This window comes from Poecilia reticulata, chromosome 18 (genome assembly GCF_904066995.2).
Source record: "Poecilia reticulata chromosome 18, P_reticulata-male-v2, whole genome shotgun sequence".
Taxonomy (NCBI): domain Eukaryota; kingdom Metazoa; phylum Chordata; class Actinopteri; order Cyprinodontiformes; family Poeciliidae; genus Poecilia; species Poecilia reticulata.
The window spans coordinates 1,971,270-1,993,356 of NC_088847.1; the positions used below are offsets into that span (position 1 = coordinate 1,971,270).

The 22,087-nt window shown below is 45.8% G+C and overlaps 1 protein-coding gene across 3 annotated transcripts in view; it reads left to right on the forward strand.

Annotated features, from left to right (window-relative positions):
- The window catches only part of mllt3 (MLLT3 super elongation complex subunit), a 105,122-nt gene extending 97,542 nt beyond the window's left edge, over positions 1-7,580 (forward strand). For all 3 annotated transcript variants that reach the window (XM_017310568.2, XM_008434908.3, XM_008434909.3), the window contains 5 exons: positions 541-679; positions 3,334-3,430; positions 3,540-3,608; positions 4,528-4,599; positions 6,294-7,580. In XM_017310568.2, coding sequence (XP_017166057.1) covers positions 541-679; positions 3,334-3,430; positions 3,540-3,608; positions 4,528-4,599; positions 6,294-6,425 — 509 coding nt within the window. In that variant the 3' untranslated portion in view covers positions 6,426-7,580. The remainder of the gene's footprint in view (positions 1-540; positions 680-3,333; positions 3,431-3,539; positions 3,609-4,527; positions 4,600-6,293) is intronic.
- The last annotated feature ends 14,507 nt before the right edge of the window (positions 7,581-22,087 follow it).

The following is a 22,087-nucleotide window of genomic DNA, read 5'->3' on the forward strand; positions in this document are numbered from 1 at the left end:
CTCCTCTTCGGGCTGAGCCCGGCCGGGCTCCGTGGGTAAAAGCCCGGCCACCAGGCGCTCGCCATCGTGCCCCACCTCCAGGCCTGGCTCCAGAGTGGGGCCCCGGTGACCCGCGTCCGGGCGAGGGAAAACGCAGTCCAAGGTTTGTATTCATCATAGGGGTCTTCGGGCTGCACTTTGTCTGGTTCCTCACCTAGGACCTGTCTGCATTGGGTGACCCTACCAGGGGCATAAAGCCCCAGACAGCATAGCTCCTAGGATCATTGGGACACTCAAACCCCTCCACCACGATAAGGTGGCAGCCCAAAATCCAGATTTTCAAAGAATAAAATTTGAATAAACAGAAAATTTGATCAAATCGATGCATCACCCAGCCCTGCAGCAGAACAAGCCCTGTCTAAACAGGACAGAGGGTAGTTGAAAGAAATAGGAACCAGCACCACATCCAACATCCTACTTTTATTACTGTACTTCATTTCTCTCTTTCAATAATTTCATAAATGAAAAGTTGTTGTGTGTCTTTTTGTATTTGACACGCAGTGCTTGGGCCGCTGCAGTCAGTGGTGCAAGATCTGCAGTCAGACGACAACGATGACGATTCAGACGAACTTGAAGACCACGACATGGACTCTGATGCAGAACGACCAACACAAACACGTCTCACACACCACCAACACAGGTTAGTGACCAGTATGCAGAGCAGAGTATTAACAGATCTTGTAAAATAATCCATATTTAGGTATAATAATAATAATAAAAATATAAAAGTTTTTTTTAATACAATATAATATATTGTATAATAATACAATACAATAAATTTGAAACAGCCAAAGTCATTTTCATCTCCCTAAACTGGTGCATATCTTCCCACAGCAGCTAGCCACTATATTCATAATTTGGAGGTATTTTGCCTATGAGGCAAACAAACGAGAAAAACCCTGAAAAACTGATGAGTCTGCTCCAGTTCCAACAGCAAGGTGTGTTTTCCAGATGCAGAGTTGGTATAGAGTCTGCTGCGTTGCAATGTTCCCTTCTACTGCGGATACCTACTAAGACAGAAAATGTCCATTAACAAACAGCTACTCTTCTTGCTAAATAGTGAAACCACTAAAGACGCTTTTTTACTGACAAGTCATGCACTAACCAGTCAATGTGCAGTTTGGTTCTATCCCAGGTAATGAGCTTCTCCATTACATGCTGTTGCTCACTATTGTGTGCGGGCCATGAGAGCACAGCAGCTATGATCAACTCTCTTGATGTTTGCAGTGACACTCAGCAATGCAAAACCTCCAGGTTCTGATGGACTTAAATAAACCTAGATATTTTATTTTGCCTTATAGGAATTCATTGCTCAGACATAATAACAAAGACTCAGATAAGCCCATTCCGCTACACATAAAAATATAATTACATTCTGGCACTTTATTGCTTTAAATGTGCAACCCTTTGGATTTAGGTACAAGCCACTCATTAACTTTATTTTATTCAAAGGAAAAGTAAAAATCACATCTCAACCTAATACTATGTAATTCTGCTAAACTGCCACTCCGACAGAAATCTGACTACAGCTTCACCGTTTCTCTCTTCTATATTGCTATTCATTCTTCAGAGCGATGAACGATGAGCCATAAACAATAAATCAATTAATCGCACAATAAATTAAACCTATCGACCTCATTTTAATTATCGGATATATCGTCTCTTCCTGCCTTTTTTCTTTCTCTTGATGACACTGAATGAAAAAAAGCCTAAACTCCGGTGCTCTCCACTGACCCTCTCTTCCTCATTTCCTTAGTGCAATGTCCAACGCATACGACACGAGTTGTCGGCCGATTGTCGGCCCATAATTTCAAAACCTGAGATCACACATTAGTCGACAGAAATCCTAGGTATAACGGTTCGATCTTGTTCGATCGTGCTGTGTGGTGTCCAGCCACACAGCCATTATTTTGGACTTGTCGCCCAAAATAATGGCTGCGTGGCCATTATTTTAGATTTGTAGCCCAAAATAATGGCTACAAGTCCAGTTAACTAATTTTAATATCAGGCAATAATCAATGCTTTACTAGAATCTACCTCCAATGCATGTGGCTAGAGTCGACGTAATGTCCTGACTGAATGAAAATCATTATAACCTATTTATGTCACGTTAGTGAAGAACACTTGAAAACTTACCGGGTTTATCAACTGCGGTAGCAATTTGGCTCCAACTCCTCCCCTTGTCATTTCTATATTCTTTGCATGAAATGTTAAATATTAATGTTGTTTCCACATATCATCTCCAATGTCCGCTGGATTTTGGGTTGCGCTGTGTCAGTTGTTTGGGATTTCCCTCCGTGATTTCCCCTGTGAAAGCACGGAGGAGAATCTGCGCTTTCTCATTGGCTACCTGTCACATTCAGCGTTAACGCTATCAGTCGGGAAAAACCCCGACTGGGAGCGTTAACGTCAGTCCTTGTGCGTGCGAGGACTGAGGCAAATGGAGCGGCCACGACTGTCCACCGTAGCACACCACACACTACAGGATGATCAGTTACGAAATCACTAGCGACAATCTTAGTACGGCCATCGTTCTAAGATTGTCGTGAGGGGAAAATAGGGGCAAAAAAATCGTGTAGTATGAACTACTGCATTAGGTAGTCAGATGTTCCCATCTTCTCTATTTAAATCTAGTGATTACTGAAGGGCAATATAGTATACAGACTTCATAATCTGCACTCTTTTGGTTGAATTTATTTATTTCCACTTTGGCTTTATGTCGTTTACCTTTTATTCAAGTACGTTTTTAGTTAATGGAGGCTGAGAATCCATTTTATTTTTGTTTTTGGTTGTTTTATTTATTTAGTTTATCAGTTCCAGTGTTATGTGTTCTTTTGAAAATAAAGTGTATATCTATGGCAGGAAATAGCATGCATTATTACGTTATTTCCATTAAATCAGTGTCAAAAGGCCTTGAAACAATATTATCGTTTATCGCAATAATTTTTTAGACAACCGCTCAGCAAAATTTGTTATCGTGACAGGCCTACTAGCAGCGCTGCTAAATCACGGTCATTCCACTCCAAAACTTAGCATGTGTTCCTGCCGCTGCTCCTGATTAAACTCATAATAAAACTTCTCTGTACTAAGCAGCTCTCTGATAGCAAACAGCATGTTTGTGGCCCACAGCTAAACTATAATGTTGTTTGGAGTTTTGAGAGATAATCACAAGTCAGTCAACGACTGAGGTCAGCTGTCAATCCAATCACTTTGGTGCAATACTCAGCCCTAATATAGATGTTTTTTTCTTTGTTATGAGGACACAACTAACCCTGAGGACTTTGTTGTCCTCAGGGTTAGTTTAAGTGATGGCAGTGAGACTGATGGCTCCTCTCCCTCACCCCCCACCCACAAAGAGGTCCCAGCTTTTATAAAAAGCACCAATAACCAGGTAAAATATTAAATTGCTCTACAGATATGTATTCCATAAATTACTTGACGTGAGAACCAAGCAGTCAACTGTATGCTGTTGTAAACAGTGTGACTCTGTTCTTTTCCAGATTCTAGAGGTGAGGAGCCCCATCAGACAGAGCAAGCAAGACAAGAATGAAAACCTAGACTGTGACAAGGTAAACCCACTGGGTCAACATTCAAATGAAGAGTACTGTATACACAGATAGCAAGCAATGGTAATTCAAAGTTGAATTATGGTCAAAAAGGTAGATTTTTGATTGAGGTTGACAATTGACAGTGGATCAACCATAAAAAATCATCTAATTCTAGCCAAGTAAACAATGTTGAAAATATGTAATTGAATCAATGTTGTGTTGTGGTTGAAATCTAATGATTGAAATGCCAATGTCAACATTATTTTCAACATTGACACCGGTCGAATCAATGTTTGTCACAACACTTCTCCCTTTCCCACCTCCCCTCCTACTTTCTAAGTAATTTTTTAAGTTGTGTACACACATTTTTGGAATTATGGTAATGTAAGATAATTGTGAACGACATAATACGCATTGTCTGCCAAAACATTGTGTGTTGAACACCAGTGAAGAAACTTTTAATAGTATGTTATGATGTAGACCTATCAGCCCAAAAGATTCACATGTACATTTTTGATTACTGAAAGTTATTGATTCCTTAACTTTAAGTATAAAATCAACACAAATGTGCATGTAGATTCACATTCACATGATGTTTGAATCAACATTGATAACTATATCAATGACACTAGTCAGTTATGGTTGAAACCCTAACGCTGATTCAACTTATAAATCACCAAACACTTTAAATATTGATTCAATGTCAGGCTTCAACTTTGATTCAATGTTTCTGCCTTTTGTTGTTTCAATGTTGATTCACTCATGTTTTTCTATCTGGGAAGTTACTGTAAAGAGTGCTGTAAAAGTGCACACAGCTCCCATTTTCTATACAAAAACAACTTCTCAAAAATGACCTTTTTATCCTTTGTTTTGGGATTTCTTTGCATTGGTATGTAAATTGATTGCCATGAAGTTAAATGCATGTGGCTGTGTTTTCCAGGCTTACCTGGATGAATTGGTAGAGCTGCACAAAAGACTGATGACACTAAGGGAAGGCCATATATTGCAGCAGGTGAGCTTTATTAGTCAATATGTCATTTTGGCTCAAACACTGATGCACAATAAACACGTCTACATCCTGGGCTCCAAAAATTTTGACCACAGCAGTTATATGAGAGATAAAACTGTCCCTCACAGTAAAATCCTTCCTTTGATCAACTTAAGTCAGAAAGTGAAACAGACTTTTTTTTAGATGTGTACTATTTCTGCATGTTTGTGATTCTGATTTATTCTAAAGAAATCCCCAAATTTAGTTTATCAGAACATAACATTATTACTTCTGAGTGATGAAGGACTTAATGATCATTCTGGATGAGTTGTTTGCACTCAGTCATGAATTAATGCATCAATGTGACAAAACTTTGAGTGAATCAACCAAGATAAGCAAATGTAAACATCTGAGGTTAATGTTTGCCGTGTCAGAACTAATTCTTCAAATGTGCATTAGCCATTAAAACCTTTTTGTAGAATTAAGAAAAGCATTTCAAATTTTGCCATTTCCATCAACCTTTTCTAATGCAATATTTGAAATTGTGCGTTAAAAATTGTAGAGGTGTAGAAGTTGATGACTTTGTGTCAGACCATTGGGAATGATTTTTGGACGGTTCAGGGCTTAAGTTTACAGAAAACTTGTCAATCATTCTTTTCATTTGCTCTGCCCATCTGCGCTACTGTCTATCTGAGCAGGCTGGTCTTCTTGCTGCAGCTCACAACGCAGACACGTACACAAATATCAGCACCACAGCCAATCAGAGTTTTCACGATCTCCAATCGGTTTCAAGTACAATATGGGTCCAACATTTCGCTTGTTCAAACAAGAATAGGAAAACTTTCAGTCTCTGAGACTCTTTCCCTCCTTCTTGTAAAAGAAGTACCGTATTTTCTGCACTATAAGGCGCACCGGATTATAAGGCGCATAGAATAGACCCTACAGTTAGGGTTGCCACCCGTCCCGTATTGAACCTATAAATGTGGATGTGTAATAATGAAGGAGTGGTCCCCGAGTACTTTATAAAGTAGGCTGCCCCAGTCATTGTTTCACTCACGGTGTTGGTGTTGCGATATTGTGCCCAACTGCTTTCTGCTTTCTTTCAGATCCAACCGACACGCTGCCGCCGCAGTCTGTGTCTCTCTTCCCCCGACCCCCCAGGCTTTAAATGTATAGGGGCTGGTCCCTTGGTAAGCCTAGTCGAAGCACCCCGGATGAATATCCAAAGCCACTTTGTTGACATAAAGAATGTCAACAAAATAGTCCAACTCGGGTCTGCGAGGAGAGCCTTCCGCGACTGGGCCGGGGCGTGGCCGGACGATGGTCACCCTTCTCCGTTCGCGCACAGCATTGTTCGTGGAGAATGTGGTCCTAAATGACCTGCAGACGACCTGATTATCAGGTCGGTAGGTAGATAGGTCAGTCAAACTTTATTAACAAACCAGCGTTCTGACAACTATCCCAGCATGCACCGCGCGCTTCTTCTTCTACGGGCGAAAATGAAGTCGGCTGCTGCTTGCCGTAGTTGCTAGACCTGTTGTGGCTCAATATTTGTCCATATATAAGGCACACTGTCGGCTTTTGAGGAAATTTAAGGTTTTTAGGTGCGTCTTATAGTGTGGAAAATACGGTAAACATTTATTCTGCTGTCTCCGTTCAGTAAGCTGTTGAAGTTCCAGTGTTGGTACAAACATTCTGCTGTTTCTTGTGGTTTCCAGATCGTAAACCTGATTGAGGAGACGGGGCATTTCCACATCACAAATACTACTTTTGACTTTGACCTTTGCTCCCTGGACAGAAGTACGGTTCGGAAGCTGCAGAGTTACCTGGAGACCTTGGGATTGTCCTGAGGCTCTGAGCGGCTGGGCTGCAGATTCTCTGTTTCTGCTTTGACTTTTCCTGAATAGAATCAAGGTTGGTTGTTGCACTGCATCCAGTCTGCTGGAGCCCTGAGTCCAGCAGGTCGTCCTGCAAGTGGAAAGCAGTGGGAGGCGCTGTGGGGGCAGAGCCTGTCCAACAGGAGATCACCTGTAAGGCCTTGTAGCTTCAACTGATAGCGGCGTGGTGGCTGGTTTCTCTTAATGAATGTGCATATTGATACATGTATGTTTCTTGATTTGTTATTCATTGTGACAAACACATGATCAGCATTGCCTTACAACATGATGTGTTATTTATTGAATTTATTTTGGAGGTGTGTGTGTTGGTGTGCGTGCGTGCGTGCGTGTGTGTGTGTATAAAATGGTTCTGGCAGAATGAGACAGTGGAAGCACTTCACAAAGAACAGATCTTCCAACCTGTGAGATTTGATCATCAGTCTGAATTAAAAGATCTTTAACTGGAGATTTAAGACAGCCCTGATCCACTGGGTATAGAATTCACAAATTAAAAAATATATATATTACAAATATGTTTTCATACCATTGTGGTTTGGAGCTCCAGATGGATGGAGATTATGTCTGTTCTCCATTTTTTTTCCTCAAATGTTACCATATAAATAACAGAAAACCTCTGAATCACAGAAATGCTCAGAATCACTGGCCCAGAATTAGTTTTGGATTTATTAAAAGTTCACATAAGGAAGTTTTTTTTTTTTTTGTAATGATGCATCGTAGCAATAAAGCTTATTCTATTGAAAAACCTGTGTACTCCCTTAAAATGGTGCCTCGTTTGTAAAGAAAATACATGTTATGTTTTCATTTGCAGAGGTGACTGCAAATCCTCACTGCCAATGCCACATAGCTTTTGGTAAAGGCAGTGTGATGCTGCGGTGTGGGAGGGGGGGTAGACAAGGCTTGTCATCATTGGCTCACAATGCAGATATATAAAAGATGAACCAGCTGTAGGATATTGGTTGAGCTGATTTTTGAAGTTTTTCATGGATATAACCCACAAATGTTCCTTACAAATGAGGCACAATTTAAAGTTTTTTTATAACTGTCTGGGATTTATTGCCAAGAAATTATGTTACGTTAATACGACAAAGAAATAAATGATCAAACATACATGTACTTTTCATTTTAAGTGTTGTAATAATCTGTTGCAGCAAATCCTGCCCTTCTGGAATGTCCAAATATGCAATTGTGTCTGTTTAGGTTGCTGTAATCATTTTTCTCACAGGAAGTTTGTCTGCCATTTCAGGAAGAAAGCTCTAGAGAAACGGGAACTCACTTTCTGCTGTCAAACATGAGGACAAAAGGTCTTGATTGCTGCATTTCAGTGGAAATGTCTTTTTTCTCCAGAAGAGGGGCATGGGAAAGGGGTTCTGGTGGTCAGGAACTGTTATGGAAGTGGAAAAACATACAGCTTAATTTATTTTGGTGAATTGGCAAATCAAAGTTTATCATTAATTTTTAATTTTACCAGATAGCCATACTGAAGATGAGGATAGTCTCTTCCAAAAAAAAATCCTGACATTTTTTTCTTACTCTCTCTCTTTCTTAGGGTCTCTTGTGTATTGTGGGAAAAAATAAATGTTTTGTATGATGATCAGAAAAAATTCTTTTCAATGTTTTTCACACAGGAGAATGAATCCATTTCATTCCACTTGTGCGTCCATACACACCGACATGTTTTACCTATTCCACTAATTTCGATCAACCCAAGGTAGTGCATCATTGTGAAGTGGAAGGACAATATTTCTATAGATAAAAATTTTGAAAGTGTATGTATTTCTTTTTCACCCCCTTCGCTAATTCTTGATCTTAGTGTCTTTACCAGCTGTAAGCATGTAAAATCTGAACATTTAGATCTGCCTCTACTAAACAGCTTAACTTAGATTTAATAAAGAACATGCTTTAAGGCTTCCCACAGTTGAATTAATCCTAATACAGCACATTAATGGTTGGAAAGCCATTTCTTCTGCTGGATAAGTTTGAAATATCTTTTGCAGTGGGCTTATAGTAAATTATCCACCCTTATGAACACTCAAACAATGCTCCCTTCAATGTATCTTGAAAGAGAAAATAGGAAAATATTTAGAATTTGAATTTAACAGTCGTATGCTGTATTCAACTTAAATATATATATATATTTTAAAGAAATGCACCTTTTGTATTTTTGTTTTCAGCACTAATGTTCTGTGTTCAGACTGCTGACAGACGTTCTGATTATTTTTGTTTAATATTCTAGAATATTGTTAAATTTTAATGTTTATGGTAAGCACCATAAATCAATATTTTGCCAGCTTGCTAAAAAAAATAATCCTCATTTGGGTTCAGCTTAAACCCAAGGAAGTACTCATAAGTAGTTTAATAGATTTTTGGATTCTCAAAGTCTCAAAAGGAGGACACGGGGAGAATGAATCTTGAGGGTTTTTAAAGGGATGAGGGGAAATGGTTCAGAGTCCAGGCAAGCCAGCAGGACATCCTGTTTTAGCTTCCAAAAACCATTCGGAGACCTTCGAAATAATCCTCCACAGAATTGACACAGAGACATTGATTGTCATCCTGGCTCAAGGCCAAGGCTGAAGAGAAAGGCTTCCCTCCTACAGCGTCTCTGGAAGTCGGTCAAAAAGCTCCTCAAGGAAGTCATTAAAGCTCAACTGTGATGAAAAGTTTCACTTCCCAGAGCTTTCTGAGAGCACACTGTTCCCAGGTACACATGAAGGATGCGTCTTAAAGGTTGGAATGCACTTTTATGTGTAATTTGACGTTCCTTTTTATTAGAGAACATGTCCTTATCATATAATTATGTTTTCTGTGTGTTTTGTGAGATTACTTATTTTCTGGCTTTAAGTCTTGTCTGCTTTCTTTGCAGAGATGTCAAGGAAGAAAAGTAGATAAACAGAAATAACGAACATAAAAGCTAAACATGCAGTTATTGCTGAACCCTAATCACTGCCTCTTTATTTTATGGTCAAAAATATTCACTCTGCCCTCTAAATCATTGAATTTAGGTGATCTAATCACTTTCATGGCCACAGGGAAAACATGCAGACTGCTTTACAAACATGTGGGAAAGAATGGGTCGCTCAGTGAACTCCAACTTGGTACCGTGTTAGGATACCACTCATCTGTACAATAAGACCAGCGCTGACATTTCCTCCTTTCTTAATGTTTCAGGCTGTTGGTCCATCACTTTAAATTCATATAGTTTGACGGATGAAATAGACAAAATATGAAAAGTTCCAATGGTACGAATATTTTTGCAGGATGAATAACTTCACAGCTGTTTAGTCGGATCCAGTTGATGGAAACTCCATCAGAAGCCTTTAATTTGTTTTTTCTGCACAGCTTATTGCCATCATAACCATTAAAGACACTGACAGCAAAATAAAGACCACCAAAGCATGTCCAGTTTTTGTTAGCAAAGGCATTTCAGCCCTGACCACTCTGCTATTATCACCAAATTTGCACAAAGCTGCAATAATTCAAAGACACTTAGTCGCTTTTGGCTTGCTTGTGTCCCCCGTTTCCACCTTGCAGCCAATCGTGTTGACCTTCCTCTGTGCTCCCTCTAGAATTCTGGGTGGCAGGCTATTCTGTCCACCACTAGCCCCACCCCACCACCTCTCAGTCACTAAATGCATACAAATTAGCCTCTGAAAAATCTGATAAAGTTATATAAAGTACAAAAACAAGCAGACTTCAAAGTGAAGGAACAACATGCAGAACCGTCAGCCGGTTGTATTAAACCAGCCGGGCCTGCAAACGTGGCCCCTCAGAACCCCTGCCCCCCTCCCACCCAGGCTGCCTCAGACCCCTTGCACCACCTAAATAGCTCCAGTCTTTTGGAGCAAATCCCAAACCTGGTCTTTGAATTGGGCAGACTTGGCACCGTTCCTCCTTCCACAGCCTAACCCTCCCAACCCCCCTGAGCTTTGTTCCTCTTGATGGATCTAGGCGGGCCGATGGACCATGACTTCTGGTAGCCCACCCTGTCTGTGTGAGGCAACACACACACACACACGCACGCACACACACACACACACACACATGCACACATACACATACACACAAATGTTTGCATGACTAGCTTTGTGGGGACTTGCCATTGACTTCCATTCATTTCTACAGCCTAAACCTTACCCTTTTCCTAACACTAACACCTAACCATTACATACCTAACCCTAACTAACCAAAACTCAATTCACACCTTAGTCCTGAATCCAACCCCTGACCCAAAAACAGCAAATCCCCTTGTGGGGACCAGGCTTTGGTCCCCACAAGGAGCAGTGGGTCCCCACAACATAGTATGTGTCAGGAGAATGGTGCCCACAAGGTATTACAAACAAGCGCACAATAACACACACTTCCACACTGCTAGAGAGCCCAATGGGAAAGAAGGACGAAAATGTCAATAAGTGTCCTGAAAGCATCTGGTGGTCAGAGTCTCGTCCTGAACAGAGATTACAGGCACAGTCAATGTTGCTGCTGCTTTCATTGTGCCTCTTCTGATAAGTTAACCATGTGTGGTGACTGAGGCGGAAGTCTGGGCTGCTGCCTATTCAGCCGCCCTCAAACACCTGCTACCAGATGGATCCAAAAGTGAACTTCAACAACGAGCAGGAAGTTAAGAACAACAGTTCAATCTCTAGCGGATGCCTCATCTCCCTCTAACAGTTTTATCAAGCCTGGCTTTAAGCTAAAGATATGTTTCTGTCCCCAGTTCAGTTGTTCCCTAAAACATGCATGTATTTCTCAGAATTCAGAATTGAATTAAAACTTCTTTCAGATATTTCAGGTGAAAAGGCTTGTTTTATTTAGCTGAGAACTAAAGCAGCAGAGAAGTCCACCAAGAACATTTTTCATGGTTCAAAGCAGTCCCAGACCGTAACACTACCACCACCATGCTGGATTGTGAGTGTTTTTTTTTTCTGTTTGTTTTTTTTTCCGGAATGCTGAGTTAGTTTTACACCAGAGATGCAGACCTTGTAAAAACATCTGCTCCATTTTATCAGTCCAGAAGGTTTTCCTAAAAGGTCTTTGGGATCATCAAGATGTTTTCTGTTCAGTCAGCAGTGAAACTTCTATGGAAGGCGATTTTGCCCACTCCCTCTCTTACTGTGGAATCGTGGACTCTGACATTACCCTTAATAATTGTAAGCATTAATGTATCTGACCAAACACTTGATAACAGATTTTAGTACGGTTCCAGTTATTTGCCTCCAGATTGTTTGTATTCTAAACCCTTAGTCTTCAGGTGCATTTATTTATGCCTTTGTTAGCAGTTGACATGATAGAAAGTGGCTGCAGTATTATTTTTACAAAAAAAATGTTTTTAACATTTGTTTTAAAATATAATGAGACAGAACGTCTGTGAAAAGATCAATCTCCTCCACGTCTTCCCTGAGGTATTATTGCTATCTGAATAAATGCACCCAACCAAAAACAACCAATCAGAGCCAGAAGGAGGGTCTTAGCGCTGTCAATCAAACTCTTATGTACTTGCTGTTTAATATGCTAAAACCATTTATCAGCCATCATCGATGGCCATGCTAGCTTACATGGTTCACCACCACAGAGAGCGACTGTCATTCTGAAACTCATGAAAAAGACATTAACAAACCAAGAGAACAGAAACATCACTAATGATGAAACAACACAAATTCTAGGCAGTTCAGAACTACGGATAGCGACTGGATTATTTTGACACTTTATCAATTTCAACTCAGAGCCTGCAGCAGCTAGCAACTGCTGAAGCTACGTTTATTGTTGACGCGTTGAACCGAGCACGCAGCTGCGCGCATTGAAGCGGACACGCAGTGGCAAGCGCCAACCCAGATTGGAAGATGCTCTTCAAGTTTTACCCAGAATACACTTGGAGACAATATTGGCTATCCTCTTGTAATTTTGCGTGTCATAAAGTTAAATGTAAAAGGAAAAATAAAGCCAGTCATGTAGCACAACATTAGAGCTGTTGCCTTGCAGCAAGAAGGTTCTGGGTTCGATTCCTGGTCTTTCGGCATGGATTTTGCATGTTCTCCCTGTGCATGTGTGGGTTTTCTCCCGGTTCTCCGGCTTCCTCGCACAGTCCAAAAACATGACTGTCAGGTTAAATGGCCTCTCCAAATTATCCCTAGGTGTGAATTTGTGTGCATGGTTGTTTGTCCTGTGTGTCTCTGTGTTGCAGTGCGACAGACTGGCGATCTGTCCAGGGTGTACCCTGCCTCTCGCCCGGAACGCCAGCTGGAGATGGGCACCAGCACCCCTCCCAACCCCACTGAGGGACAAGGGTGCCAAGAAAATGGATGGAGTTGGTCAGACATAGGATACGAAACTGGCATTGAACTCAAATGTTTCAAGTAAAGTCAAAGTGAAAAGTTCCTTTAGGTTAAAGATTTATAAGTTTTGAGTTAAATGAACAAATTTCATTTAACTCAATAAAGTAAGTTGTCATAGCAAAAGCAAAAGAATTAAGTGAAATTAATGTCCATATAAGTCCATATATGCAGCCCAAATACACTTTTTAGAGTGAAGGACACTACATGGATGTCTTCTTTAGTTGTAAACCCTAGTACATAATGTTGAAATAAAATTGATATGCATATTGTAAATACATTTTCTCTATCAATGACTTAAATTGTTAACTGTGATAACTATGTGTAACTAGTTACACATAGTTAACTAGTTTATATATAAATATATATATATATATATATATATATATTTTTTTTTTTTTTATTATTTCATTTATTTTTTTTTTTTTTCAATATTTTTGTTGAATTTCTTTTCTTTTGACTCTGGCCTTTCAAGAATATGTGATGTGTTAAATATATTACTGTATCTGTTGTTACATGGAGAGAGTGGGTGGGTTTTATTTTTGAAGTGTTTTCTCAAAAAAAAAAAAAGAAGGTAGTATTGTACATTTGATGTAGATTTTGTATGGCTGAACCTTCTGAATAAATATATCTATACAAAAAAAGAAATGATCAAATTAAATTAAAGAAAACCAAATTTCCTCGTCCCCTGGCAAATAAATGGAATGACCCACTATGGAAGTTTGCCATATAAGGACGTCAATTACCTGGAGCTCTTCTGTGACCCTCCAGCAGCAGCTCCAAAGGAAACTTTCAACTCAAAACAAATAAATTAATTTGTTGCATTTAACAAAAATATAAAGAACTGACAAAGTTAACTAAATGTGTGCACTGCAAATAGTTAACTAAAAAGTCAGGCTAATGAAAATAATTTTCAAAAATAAAAACCTAAACTATTCATTAATTAATGTCTAAATTAATGTTAAGGATGAACAAAACAAACAGTTACCATTCAGGTCTGTGTGACAGTAGGGTCAGACTTTCTCCAAAAATTTTTCAACCTTTATAGCTCCTGTTGAAAATGAGAAGCTAACATTCACAAATGACATTGAAATAAAATTCAGTCCAACATCAGATTTGAGGTGATTCCTCTGGAACCTGTTGGAGGAAAAAATATCCTAACTTCAGAAGATGTGCTTTTAACTTAACAGCTCTGTGGTTCCTCCTATCAGTATGAGTCAGGGTGAGGAGGTGCCATGTTAGGAAGACTAAATTTAAGCTGCAGGATCTTCAGAACAAACGGGTAATGATACTAGGCCTACTGATTATCCCTCTGTCAGGACACAGGATCAATATAACCAGTTAAAAGCTAAAATGAATGGTTATATGGCTGCACACTGGCACAATGGTTATATGCTGCAAAAGCTGTTGCCTTGCAGCAAGAAGGTTCTGAGTTCGATTCCCGGGCTGGGTCTTTCTGCATGGAGTTTGCATGTTCTCCCTGTGCATGGTGGGTTCTCTCCGGGTACTCCAGCTTCCTCCCACAGTCCAAAAATATGACCGTCAGGTTAATTGGTCTCTCTAAATTCTCCCTAGGTGTGTGTGTGTGCATGGTTGTTTGTTCTGTGTGTCTCTGTGTTGCCCTGCGACAGACTTGCTACCTGTCCAGGGTGACCCCGCCTCTCGCCCGGAACGTTAGCTGGAGATAGGCCCCCTGCAAACCTCCTGACCCCGCTAAGGGACAAGGGTGTACAGAAAATGGATGGATGAATGGTTGTATGCCAGACATGGGAAAACTGGGATGCACTCCATGCCATGATGTTCAGAATTTAGGTCTCAAGGCATCTCACAGTGTTAACATTGCATCCATCCATCCATCCATCCATCCATCCATCCATCCATCCATCCATCCATCCATCCATCCATCCATCCATCCATCCATCCATCCATCCATCCATCCATCCATCCATTTTCTTCCGCTTATCCGGGGTCAGGTCGCGGGGGCAGCAGCTTCAGAAGGGAGGACCAGACTTCCCTCTCCCGAGCCACTTCTTCCAGCTCCTCCGGGGGAACCCCAAGGCGTGCCCAGGCCAGCCGAGAGACATAGTCCCTACAGCGTGTCCAGGGTCTTCGCCGAGGCCTCCTCCCAGTGGGATGTGCCCGGAACACCTCACCAGGGAGGCGTCCAGGAGGCATCCTGACCAGATGCTCGAGCCACCTCAACTGGCTCCTCTTGAGATGGAGGAGCAGCGGCTCTACTCTGAGTCCTTCCCGGATGACCGAGCTTCTCACCCTATTTCTAAGGGAGAGCCCAGCGACCATGCGGAGGAAACCCACTTCGGCCGCTTGTACCCGTGATCTCGTTCTTTCGGTCATGACCCAAACCTCATGACCATAGATAACGGTGGGAACGTGGATCGACCGGTAAATCGAGACCTTCGCTTTTTGGCTCAGCTCTCTCTTCACCACGACGGACCGGTACAATGCCCGCTTCACGGCAGACGCTGCCCCAGTCTGCCTGTCGATCTCCCTCTCCCTTCTTCCATCATTCATGAACAAGATCCCCAGATACTTAAACTCCTCCACTTGAGGCAGGACGACCCCCCTGACCCGGAGAAGGCACTCTACTTTAACATTGCTGCCAGTGGGAAATACAGCTTTATTTTGTAACAATCCAAGAGCTACCCAGCTTTTATCGCTTCGTAAAAAAATTAATCACCACAGAAATCGCCTTATATCTTCCTTGGGGAGATATAAGGTGGCAGCCCTCCTTGGGCTGCCACCTTATCGTGGTGGAGGGGTTTGAGTGTCCCAATGATCCTAGGAGCTATGCTGTCTAGGGCTTTATGCCCCTGGTAGGGTTACCCAAGGCAGACAGGTCCTAGGTGAGGAACCAGACAAAGTGCAACCTGAAGACCCCTTATGATGGAGACGAACTTTGGATCTGGCGTTCCCTCGGCCGGTTGCGGGTCACCGGGGCCCCGCTCTGGAGCCAGGCCTGGAGGTGGGCCACGATGGCAAGCACCTGGTGGCCGGGCTCAGCCCGAAGAGGAGACGTGGGTCCCCCTTCCAATGGGCTCACCACCAGTCGGAGGGGCGAAAGGGGTCGGGTGCATTGTTTTACGGGCGGCAGCCGAGGGAGTGTACCCTGGTAGTCTGATCCTCGGCTGCAGAACCTGGCTCTTGGGACGTGGAATGTCACCTCTCTGGTGGGGAAGGAACCGGAGCTAGTGTGCGATGCTGAGAGGTTTCTGCTTGAAATAGTCGGCCTCACCTCGACGCATGGCTCTGATTCTGAAATCAGTCTCCTTGAGAGGGGCTGGACGTACCTCAACTCTGGAGTTGCCTACAGTGAGAGGCGCCTGGCAGGAGTGGGCATACTTGTTGCCCCCCATCTGGGCGCCTGTACGTTGGGGTTTACCCCGGTGAACAAGAGGGTAGCCTCCCTCCGCCTACGGGTGGGGGGACGGGTTCTGACATTTGTCTGTACTTACGGGCCGAACAGCAGTTCAGATTACCCACCCTTCTTGGAGTCCTAAGAGGGGGTACTGGAGAGTGCCCCTCCTGGGGACTCCCTTGTTCTACTGGGGGAATTCAAGGCTCACGTGGGCAATGACAGTGAGTCATGGATTGTCCATCACGAACACCATGTTCAGGCATAAGGGTGTCCATTTGTGCACTTGGCACCAGGACACCCTAGGCCGCAGTTCAATGATTGACTTTGTCATCGTCTCATCGGATTTGCGGCCGTATGTCTTGGACACTTGGGTGAAGAGAGGTGCGGACCTGTCCACTGACCACTACCTGGTGGTGAGTTGGCTCCGGTGGTGGGGGAGGAAGCCGGTCAGACCTGGCAGGCCCAAGCGTGTAGTGAGGGTCTGCTGGGAACGTCTGGCGGAGTCCCCTGTGAGACGGAGCTTCAACTCTCATCTCCGGGAGAACTTCGAGCACGTCCCGGGGGAGGTGGGGGACATAGAGTCTGAGTGAACCATGTTCCGTACCTCCATTGCCGAGGCGGCTTATCGGAGCTGCGGCCGCAAGGTTGTTGATGCCTGTCACGGCGGCAACCCTTGAACCCGTTGGTGGACACCTTTGGTGAGGGATGACGTCAAGCTGAAGAAGGAGTCCCATCAGGCCTTTTTGGCCTGTGGGACTCCAGACACAGCTGATGGGTACCGGCGGGCGAAGCGGCATGCGGCTCGGGTGGTCACTGAGGCAAAAACTCAGGTGTGGGAGAAGTTTGGAGAGGCCATGGAGACAGACTTCCGTACGACTTCAAGGCGATTCTGGTCCACCATCCGGCGTCTCAGGAGGGGGAAGCAGTGCAGCACCAACACTGTTTATAGTGGGGATGGTGTGCTGCTGACCTCAACTCGGGATATTGTGGGCCGGTGGACAGAATACTTCGAAGACTTCCTCAAACCCACCAACATGCCTTCTGTTGAGGAAGCTGAGCCTGGGGACTCTGGGTTGGCCTCTCCAATCTCTGGGGACGAGGCCACCGAGGTGGTCAAAAAGCTCCTCGGTGGCAGGGCCCCGGGGGTGGATGAGATTGGCCCGGAGTTCCTTAAGGCTCTGCAATATCGCATGGACATCGGGGGCAGTTCCCCTGGATTGGAAGACTGGGGTGGTGGTCCCCCTGTTCAAAAAGGGGGACTGGAGGGGAACCCTCTGTAATTGTGCGCTAATTACAGAGGGGTCACACTCTTAAGCCTCCCTGGTAAGGTCTATTCAGGGGTCCTGGAGAGGAGGGTCCATCGGATAGTTGAACCTCGGATTCAGGAAGAGCAGTGTGGTTTTCACCCTGGTTGTGGAACACTGGACTAGCTCTATACCCTCAGCAGGGTCCTGGAGGGCGCATGGGAGTTTGCCCAACAATTCTACATGTGTTTTGTGGACTTGGAGAAGTCCACAAAACACATGTGGGGGGTTCTCCAGGAGTATGGCGTACCGGGTCCTTTGATACGGTCTGTCAAGTCCCTGTATGACCGGTGTCAGAGTCTGGTCCGCATTGGCGGCTGTAGGTCGGGCTCGTTTCCGGTGAGAGTTGGGCTGAGCCCGGCCACCAGGTGCTTGCCATCGTGCCCCACCTCCAGGCCTGGCTCCAGAGAGGGGCCCCGGTGACCCGCAACCGGCCGAGGGAACGCCAGATCCAAAGTTCGTCTCCATCATAAGGGGTCTTCAGGTTGCGCTTTGTCTGGTTCCTCACCTAGGACCTGTCTGCCTTGGGTAACCCTACCAGGGGCATAAAGCCCCAGACAGCATAGCTCCTAGGATCATTGGGACACTCAAACCCCTCCACCACGATAAGGTGGCAGCCCAAGGAGGGCTGCCACCTTATATCTCCCCAAGGAAGATATAAGGCGATTTCTGTGGTGATTAATTTTTTTACGAAGCGATAAAAGCTCTCTCCTTGGGCTGCCACCTTATCGTGGTGGAGGGGTTTGAGTGTCCCAATGATCCTAGGAGCTATGCTGTCTGGGGCTTTATGCCCCTGGTAGGGTCACCCAAGGCAGACAGGTCCTAGGTGAGGAACCAGACAAAGTGCAGCCCGAAGACCCCTATGATGAGTAATAACTTTGGACTGCGTTTTCCCTCGCCCGGACGCGGGTCACCGGGGCCCCACTCTGGAGCCAGGCCTGGAGGTGGGGCACGATGGCGAGCGCCTGGTGGCCGGGCTTTTACCCATGGAGCCCGGCCGGGCTCAGCCCGAAGAGGAGACGTGGGTCCCCCTTCCGATGGGCTCACCACCTGTCCGAGGGGCCAAAGGGGTCGGGTGCATTGTGCTATGGGCGGCAGCCAAGGGAGGGGACCCTGGCGGTCTGATCCTCGGCTGCAGAAGCTGGCTCTTGGGACGTGGAACGTCACCTCTCTGGTGGGAAGGAGCCGGAGCTAGTGTGCGAGGCTGAGAGGTTCCGGCTAGAAATAGTCGGCCTCACCTCGACGCATGGTTCTGGTTCTGGAACCAGTCTCCTTGAGAGGGCTGGACGTACTTCCACTCTGGAGTTGCCCACGGTGAGAGGCGCCGGGCTGGAGTGGGCATACTTGTTGCCCCCCATTTGGGCGCCTGTACGTTGGGGTTCACCCCGTTGAACGAGAGGGTAGCCTCCCTCCGCCTACGGGTGGGGGGACGGGTTCTGACTGTTGTTTGTGCTTACGGGCCGAACGGCAGTTCAGATTACCCACCCTTCTTGGAGTCCTTAGAGGGGGTACTGGAGAGTGCCCCTCCTGGGGACTCCCTTGTTCTGCTGGGAGACTTCAACGCTCACGTGGGCAATGACAGTGAGACCTGGAGAGGCGTGGTTGGGAGGAACGGCCCCCCCGATCTGAACCCAAGCGGTGTTCTGTTGTTGGACTTCTGTGCTCGTCACGGATTGTCCATCACGAACACCATGTTCAGGCATAAGGGCGTCCATATGTGCACTTGGCACCAGGACGCCCTAGGCCGCAGTTCGATGATTGACTTTGTCATCGTCTCATCGGATTTGCGGCCGTATGTCTTGGACACTCGGGTGAAGAGAGGTGCGGAGCTGTCCACTGACCACTACCTGGTGACGAGTTGGCTCCGGTGGTGGGGGAGGAAGCCGGTCAGACCTGGCAGGCCCAAACGTATAGTGAGGGTCTGCTGGGAACGTCTGGCGGAGTCCCCTGTGAGACGGAGCTTCAACTCTCATCTCCGGCAGAACTTCGAACACGTTCCGGGGTAGGTGGGGGACATTGAGTCTGAGTGGACCATGTTCCGTACCTCCATTGCCGAGGCGGCCTATCGGAGCTGCGGCCGCAAGGTTGTTGGTGCCTGTCGCGGTGGCAACCCTCGAACCCGTTGGTGGACACCTTCGGTGAGGGATGCTGTCAAGCTGAAGAAGGAGTCCTACCGGGCCTTTTTGGCCTGTGGGACTCCAGAAGCAGCTGATGGGTACCGGCGGGCGAAACGGCATGCGGCTCGGGTTGTCGCTGAGGCAAAAACTCGGGCGTGGGAGGAGTTTGGAGAGGCCATGGAGACAGACTTCCGTACGGCTTCGAGGCGATTCTGGTCCACCATCCGGCGTCTCAGGAGGGGGAAGCAGTGCAGCACCAACACTGTTTATAGTGGGGATGGTGCGCTGCTGACCTCAACTCGGGACGTTGTGGGCCGGTGGGCGGAATACTTCGAAGACCTCCTCAATCCCACCAACATGCCTTCTGTTGAGGAAGCTGAGCATGGGGACTCTGGGCTGGGCTCTCCAATCTCTGGGGACGAGGTCGCCGAGGTGGTCAAAAAGCTCCTCGATGGCAGGGCCCCGGGGGTGGATGAGATCCGCCCGGAGTTCCTTAAGGCTCTGGATGTTGCGGGGTTGTGTTGGCTAACGCGACTCTGCAATATCGCATGGACATCGGGGGCAGTTCCCCTGGACTGGCAGACTGGGGTGGTGGTCCCCCTGTTTAAAAGGGGGACCGGAGGGTGTGCTCCAATTACAGGGGGATCACACTCTTAAGCCTTCCTGGTAAGGTCTATTCAGGGGTCCTGGAGAGGAGGGTCCGTCGGATAGTCGAACCTCGGATTCAGGAAGAGCAGTGTGGTTTTCGTCCTGGTCGTGGAACACTGGACCAGCTCTACACCCTCAGCGGGGTCCTGGAGGGTGCATGGGAGTTCGCCCAACCAGTCTACATGTGTTTTGTGGACTTGGAGAAGGCGTTCGACCGTGTCCCTCGGGGGGCCCTATGGGGGGTACTCCGGGAGTATGGGGTACCGGGCCCTTTGATACGGGCTGTCAGGTCCCTGTATGACCGGTGTCAGAGTCTGGTCCGCATTGCCGGCAGTAAGTCGGGCTCGTTTCCGGTGAGAGTTGGACTCCGCCAAGGCTGCCCTTTGTCACCGATTCTGTTCATTACTTTTATGGACAGAATTTCTAGGCGCAGCCGAGGTGTTGAGGGGATCCGTTTTGGTGGCCTTAGGATCGCATCTCTGCTTTTTGCGGATGATGTGGTCCTGTTGGCTTCATCGGAACGTGATCTGCAGCTCTCACTGGAGCGGTTCGCAGCCGAGTGTGAAGCGGCCGGGATGAGGCTCAGTGCCTCCAAATCCGAGGCCATGGTCTTGAGCCGGAAAAGGGTAGAGTGCCTTCTCCGGGTCAGGGGGGTCGTCCTGCCTCAAGTGGAGGAGTTTAAGTATCTGGGGATCTTGTTCACGAATGAGGGAAGAAGGGAGCGGGAGATCGACAGGCGGATTGGGGCAGCGTCTACTGTGAAGCGGGCGCTGTACCGGTCCGTCGTGGTGAAGAGAGAGCTGAGCCAAAAAGCGAAGCTCTCGATTTACCGGTCGATCTACGTTCCCACCCTCATCTATGGTCATGAGCTTTTGGTCATGACCGAAAGAACGAGATCACGGGTACAAGCGGCCGAAATGGGTTTCCTCCGCAGGGTGGCTGGGCTCTCCCTTAGAGATAGGGTGAGAAGCTCGGTCATCCGGGAGGGACTCAGAGTAGAGCCGCTGCTCCTCCACGTCGAGAGGAGCCAGTTGAGGTGGCTCGGGCATCTGGTAAGGATGCCTCCTGGACGCCTCCCTGGTGAGGTGTTCCGGGCACGTCCCACCGGGAGGAGGCCTCGGGGAAGACCCAGGACACGCTGGAGGGATTACGTCTCTCGGCTGGCCTGGGAACGCCTTGGGATTCCCCCGGAGGAGCTGGAAGAAGTGGCTGGGGAGAGGGAAGTCTGGGCCTCCCTTCTGAAGCTGCTGCCCCCGCGACCCGACCCCGGATAAGCGGAAGAAAATGGATGGATGGATGGATGGATAAAAGCTGGGTAGCTCTTGGATTGTTACAAAATAAAGCTGCTTTGTGTGACGCAGAAAAGGTACCACAGAATTTAGCGACCGCTGGTACGAGTTTAGTTAGCACCGCCATCGTCTGTTTCCCTTTTTGGACCAGTTTATTTTATTGTCTACAAAAATAAATAATATAATTCACTTGCCAACATTTTGGAGGTAGTGTTGTTTAACAGGTTTCCCAGACAAACTTTAACTTTAACCAAGTTGCACAGCTTTGCTTCTTCAGCCGAGTGAAGTCGTATGCAAACAAAATAATGTGGCTTCCATTAAATGAGAAATTAATTAGTTTGCATGGTACTATAACTGTTTATTAATATGTTTGCAGAGCATGCCATTAAACATAAGACTGAAAAGACGTAAAAATGATCATCATTACTCTAATAATGCTGGGTGGTAGTACAAATTCTGTTTAGTACAGTCTCCTTTTGAAGTGGGGTATATTTTAGTGACCTTTTAAAGTATTCTTCAATTATACCATTATGGTTTGAAGAGCTCTTAGAGAAAGT